This window comes from Fistularia commersonii, chromosome 25, assembly GCF_037954325.1.
Source record: "Fistularia commersonii isolate RoL2024-O1a breed Wild chromosome 25, RoL_Fcom_v1.0, whole genome shotgun sequence".
Lineage (NCBI taxonomy): Eukaryota > Metazoa > Chordata > Actinopteri > Syngnathiformes > Fistulariidae > Fistularia > Fistularia commersonii.
In genome coordinates this window covers 10,045,555-10,052,216 of record NC_141308.1, presented here as the reverse complement: position 1 = coordinate 10,052,216, position 6,662 = coordinate 10,045,555, and the positions used below count along the sequence as shown (strand labels likewise).

General features: G+C 41.2%; 1 protein-coding gene across 1 annotated transcript; it reads right to left on the bottom strand.

The window, feature by feature from the left end:
* Positions 1-1,240: 1,240 nt before the first annotated feature.
* On the bottom strand, positions 1,241-6,522 carry ints15 (integrator complex subunit 15). The gene is made up of 8 exons (XM_086172755.1): positions 6,410-6,522; positions 5,235-5,435; positions 4,920-5,141; positions 4,062-4,227; positions 3,688-3,965; positions 2,301-2,538; positions 1,861-1,900; positions 1,241-1,638 (listed from the first exon to the last, which is right to left on the bottom strand). Exons 2-8 carry the CDS (start codon positions 5,427-5,429, stop codon positions 1,404-1,406), a joined length of 1,374 nt encoding a protein of 457 aa, XP_086028881.1. The 5' UTR covers positions 5,430-5,435; positions 6,410-6,522; the 3' UTR covers positions 1,241-1,403.
* Between the last annotated feature and the right edge of the window lie 140 nt (positions 6,523-6,662).

Genomic DNA, 6,662 nt, shown 5'->3' with positions numbered 1-6,662 from the left:
CAGCATGTTTTTGTATTTTTTTTTGGAAGAGTTGTATTTGCATTCAGTGGATAATTATGGGATTCGGGTCTTGTTCTTCAGTATGTTTGTATTCCGTTTAATCAAGTTCACATATTGCACTGGATAGTGTTTTATTTTTGTGTCCTCACCAAGTCCATTCCAAGGAGGAACATCTGATGTTCCAACGTCAGAGCATCTAACAGAGAATGTCCTGACCTGGGAGCGTGATCGTTTCTGAATTCAAGCCGATGCACTAGAATGATCGACAGACAAAAAATATTTGAGAATGAACACTTTCATTCCCGCCCTCTCTCACTCCTGTTATATCTGTCTTTTTCACATTCAACTGGCGAAACAGCAGTACACCGATTAGGCAGAAAAGATGTCCTTATCATTGTCCCACCCTTGAGTCAAAGGGTTAGGACTCAACGGTGATCAAGGTTAGGGTTCGGGGAAAGGGATGGCGAGATGAGAGCATTTTTCACAACTACATACAGTCATCTTGATGCCGTGAAAGATAATGTGACAGGTTGAACAAAACCACGGTAGACAATGGAATCCATCTAAGTGCTTCAAGGAAGTTGTTTTTTTAAGCAAGACGGTAAAGCTTTGGCATGTACCCTGTAAAAATAGAGAAGGAAGTTGAAGAACAAATGTAGAATGCACGGAAGGAGAAACAGAGGTGACTGTAAAATCTACTGCTTCTTCTATTAGTGAAAAAAAAACGTTGGGCAGTTTTTCTCTAGGATGAGCAAGGTGGAGTCTTGAAAACTTTTTACAATTTTTTTCTCCCCAATCTGAAGGGGACTGATATGCTATCTGTGTGAAAACAGGGCATGGGCCTCAGCTCAAGACTCTCTTTTTTTGTTAACTTGCAAGAGGCTGGGTTACTGGTTCTCTTCTCAGTGATCATTGAACTGAACTGTGTGTGTGTTTGTGTGTGTGAGTGTGAGATGGCAATGTCAAATGTTTCTTCCGATTACATTAAACATAGCTCATTATCACTCAAACGTTCATGCTGCGATTGATTGAAGAGTTGAGCCAATTAGGATTTTACTTTCTGAGTAATATTAGAACATGATCTAGGAATTAAACATGAATATTAATAATTATATAATATTACCCTTTTCCTTTTATAGGCCTTCCTGTCCTTGGAAGTAAGCGAGTTGCTTTTCTATGATGGAAGCGGTGCAACAGTGACCACCAGTGGTTGAATTCGGAGCAACACTGAGCTTAAAGTAAAAAAATATTTATTGAACAAACATGTTAGCCTCACAGATATTATCAGAAGCAAATGTGCTTATTAACATTATAATACATTAAGCATCATACAACATTCCCACAAATGAACGTATGCATTCAATGACACACTTTACCTACAATCTGGACTATTTTCCTTTTTTTTAGTGGCTTGGCCGAAAGGGAAATGGGATTCCCGCCAGGAAAGGCTGAGCGGGGTACTGCGGGTGAGAGGCGGGATGGGAAGCCAAAGGAGTGTGTGGTGCATGGGGTGTGTGTGCTGGGTGCGCAGGGTGCGATGCAATGGAGGAATGAGATGCGTGTGGGCTGAACGCGAGGGGCGGAGTGTGGATATTGTTGTAGTACATCACAGGGCCCGACAACACCAGCTGGAGCAAACTGAAGGACCGGAAAACACACGCAAACAAAAGAGAAGGAAAAGAAGGGAGGAAAAAGTCACATGTTAGACATTTTCTAGTGGCACTCATACAACGAGAAGCCCGATCTATATTACACTTAGATTGAAATTGTGACTATGTTTAAGATGCAAAATGAAAAGCGGGACAGGTGTGTAATTTGTACGTTCTTAAATTACGACTGCAACGGTCACCGGTTTCTTACTTGTTGTGGGGCAGACGGGAACAGATGGCTCGGAGGTCATCTGGGTAAACAAAAACATCACAGGTTAGGAAATTACACAAAGTCACAATGTCACAAATGACAGATGCTTAGAGCCTATTAGGCTACATGTCAAAATTAACTTTAACTCGCAGTCTACAACACATCTAGTGTAGTGTGTTTCTAACTGACAACTGTTTGTACTCGCAATTTAACATCACAAACTTTCAGTAAATTAGTTCTCGGCTTCAACGAAACTTGCCGCCTAATCGTCATCATTTACCATTTCTTCATTTATTAATGTAATTTAGCTGTATCTAACCGTCTCGATCGTGATCTCAGCTCAGGCTGAAGTGTATGTTTTCAAGCCTGTTGATAATTCTCTCTACACCTGGCTCGAGTCCTTCCGCCTTCATTTCTCATCTCCACCTTCACACACTCACCTCTTGAGCAGAGCAGGGCTCTGTTGGCCATGGCCACCTGCAATGCCTGAGCAAGCCGGTCGAGCGCCAGCTGCGACAGCACATGTATGTCAGCGGATGACGTGTGCGTGTGTTTGTCGGCCTGGTCTAACAATCGGGAGAGGTCAGAAGTCAGCGCAGCCAGCGAATCCAACTGGAGCAACGCCAGTCGGCCAAAAAGGCCTTTCTCATTTAATATGTTGGGTAGGAGCATGAAGACCTAAATGAGACAGAAGATGGACAACACCATGGATGCTGGTTTGAATACAGAGTTCTTGCTCTACTTTACGAGACAATGTCCAAGTCATATACAGCAAAATCCCAGCTGTTCTGAAAGACAAAAAAATATTTCTCTCTCTTTAAAGCCATGAAAGTTTGATCGATCTAATTTTCTAGGGATCCGTAGCAAATTTTTAGGTTAAATTTTGAAGCAACCCAAAAGAACAGAACATGATGCTGCCCAATATAGACCAGTTCATAAGGGGGACCAAACAATAGCTTAACAAAAGGATGACCGAACACAGGACAGCCAACTCCTGCAGTGGGAGCTCAACAAGTCTGTTACATTATAAGGACAATGGACGCTTCAATGGAGGGAAGAAGTTTCAGGAGACGGCTGAACAGAGGCCACCTTTGTCGAAACTGGAAGACAATCAAGCAGCGGAGGAGGCCACTTTTGAAATAACCTTGCAGCAGCATATGACATGAGACATAATGACTCATGGTGATGGAGTGTATCGGTCACACACAGCTGACCCCCGGTTTCCCATTCAAATCCTCCCGCAAGTGACTCAGAGTGTTAAGTGTCTTTCACCGTGATGCCTGGGAGGCTTCAGGAGTCACATGGCTCTTGGCCTAAATACCCGATGGGGCAAACAAGTACAATATAGGTAGCCTCTTGGACAACCGTTTAAATGTATTGAAAAAATTAAGCAAGACAAATTGCCACAATAAGATCAGACTGTGCTATTTACAGACATATTTTTTCCCATATTTAAGTGTTATTAAGCTATCAAGTCAAATAATTTTTCCAACGTTCAGGCAACTTAAGCTGGTATTTAGTGCTCTCCTTGTTTATGATGGCAAAGAAATTAGTCACATACTTTCAAAGGATTTGAGTAAAATTAAAGCAATGAACTAAATTCATTTCACTTGCCATTTATATGTATTTTTCACCTTCACAATAGATTTAGTCATGTTTGTGCATAATGAGATGCTGAATTGGCAACCTGTTACATTCCTCAACTTTGGGATCTCTGTTCAGGAGAGTAGTTTATGACTTTACAGGACATTCTGTTTCCTCTCACATACCCACGTGTTTGCAGTGACAGGAAAACTGGTTTTCCACATTTTTCAAACACACACATACCTGTAAAACACTAAGATGGAGTGCAGAGAAAAGAGGCCCCACGTCCGGTTCACTCTCAGTGCCACCATTCGTCGATGTCTGCTTCCTGTCTTTTCTGTATGCCAGCGGCGCTTTGACACACCATCGCACCAGCCCACCCAATGGTGTGACATCGAGACAGCTGAGTGGCTGGCTACCAGAGAGGGGCGTGTTCAGGAAGGTTATGAGGACGAGACGAGGGTCATCCTGGATCCACGACGCGATCATTTGAAGAAGCTCTAGAGGAGGAGTTAGCTCTTCTAGACAAAAAAAAATAACAAAAGAGCAGGTAAATGAAGCTAAACCTTTACTTGTTTTCACATTGCGCATCAGCTACTGTCATCTCACAAACTTACCTGAGGTGAGGTCATACAAGGTGGTTACAGCAGTGATGAACTGGCAGCAGAAGCGTGGGCTGGTGCTGTGGATATTCTGCAATGTCGACACCGAACCAGGCAACATACTGCAGTAGTCGTCTATTAGTACCTGGGCCAGGCGGACACAGTAAACACGATGTGTTCTCTGTTGGACACACACAGAAAAACATGAAAATGCAAAACAAGTTAGAGGTGAACGTGTTTGATTCAAGTGTTGGAAAATAAAGATCATGTATTTTGAGTCAATTTTTAAAGTTTAGGATACTAATAAGAAACGGGGTTAAAACTAACGTCACAATATTCAGAAGCTCATTTTTTAATATGCAAATACGTTGTGACATTTACTGTGGTGCGGAGAATTGTATGTCAGATAAACAACAAATATGACTGATAAGTGAGTTTCATTTCAGGCTTATTTTTTTCATATCTAGAAAACATTGAAATAAATCAGTAACAGCATTACTTTTCTGAACTTTAAAATGTAAATTATGTAAAAAAAAAATGTTCTCCTTTAACATGTCTATTTTTTTGGCATTTCATGTGACTTCAGTCAAAAGTTCATTGAATACATCTTCTGTCATTTTTTTATTTGATTATTTATAGTGACAATGTTATTTTTTTTACATTCTCTCATGTATTGCTTTGATCATGCGAGAGGCAATTATTCTTACCAATACTTGAAATACATTTGTGCCTGTTCCTGGCTGTATTACACATACTCTTACACCAAAAACAAATGACTACAAAGGGCCTAAAGATCCTCAGATTGAGCATAATATAGAATGACATTCAGACATACACTAACTGCTCAGTAAGTGCCTGTGTTTAACATCTCACCTGTAACCAGGTAGCAGCACATTCCAAGATAGGAACTCTCCCCACGGCAACTGCCATGGACACCAGCTTTCCCAGCAGTCCCATGCGACTCTCATCCGCCTGGTTGCACTGTAGGCTGAAGAGGGCGGAGAACATGAGCTGCCGGACATTGTCTCGACTCTGTTCCTGGAAGCAGCTGCACATGATCTCCAGAAGCTGGAGCTCTTGGAGAGCGCTCATTCTCTGAAAAGACAAACACATGTCCAGTGGCGGTAGCCATGTTTGAATATGTGAACTTCATAATCACGGTTTGCGCATGCCTTTGCAATTCCTTACCCTGGCTGGGGCGTTTCTGTCTTTCGGCGCATGCAGGATGAACTCCTCCACCAGCTCCAGGGTTTTAGAGTCAACCTGTGGAGGCTGCCTCGCTGACTGTACCAGGTTACCAATGTAGATGTCCAGATGATACAGCAGCTCTTTTGCTGCACTCAGAACATCGCGAGGCAGCAAGGATTGGCGAATGTCACCCATCACTACCTGCCAGGAAGACACCACACAATTTACAAATTTCATGTTTTCCTCTTGTCAAAGGAATAATTCTCTTGTTCCTAATTCTGAATTTTGACACTTCATGTAAATATTTGCATATATCTTAGGCATATTGTTTACTTTGTCATCTCAGCTTAGATTCTAAATGTTTTTCTGAGGCTATGAAACATCTGATTTCAAGCCCAAGGCCATGAGCATTATTTGTGACATGACAAATATTTGTTTGATAATTTTAGCTGTGGTTAAATAAGATGGACCCTGTACCCAATAGATCAGTTTGTGAAGTTAAATGGTTTCATTTTAATGTATTCTTACATTTTAGTGAGGAAAAGGAGTGAGTGACCTTTTAAAACCTCAAATGTTGTAACTATATTGATTCTACACAGAAAGTGTGGGATATCTAAACATACAGGTGGATTTACCTTTCAGTTCTAAATATAACTTAATTGTACTTCATTAGAAGGGGAAATGAGAATTGCCACATTTGCTACATTTGCGTTTGAAACGTCATGTTCTCCATCTTGAGAATATGATATGTTATTTTCAAAAAATTTTCCAATAATTCACACAAATTTGGCCTTACATGCTGTTGAGGTAAATCTGAAATAACCCTACCTATTCCTCCGAGGGTTAAAAACGCTGCACATATATTATCTGCGTCTGCTGCTCCAAACGCAAGGGAAAATAAATAGCCGTGTATGCACTAGTAAACAAATACGAGATTCATGAACTTAGATAATGAATAACAAAATTGAAATTGTTGCACTGTAAATGTATACAGCTGTTTGGCAACACATTGCAAGCCGAGCCAGCGGCTCCCCAGTCGGTCTCCTCCATCCTGCTACAGCTAGTGTTAGCAACGCATGCTAACCATGTCATTTTTCACGCCTCAAAAATACACTGGGGCTCTATTATTGCTACATAAATGTCTGAAAGACGCGTGCATTTTATTCATTACCTACCTCTGAGGTACTCTCACCAAATGTACAATAAATAAGTCGATGATGAGAATAGCGAATGGCCTCAAAACGTCGATGGGTTCCCTTCCTTCGACTACGGAAGCCCGTAAGTTTAACGCGTCCATCGGACGTTTGCTGTGTAAATGTTGATACGTGAACTGACAATAAAAGATTGATATATATTTTTATTTGTTTTTTTGACACTGTCAGTTTTCACCAATCGAAAAAAATGCACCTTTACCCCTCAATGTCTCCT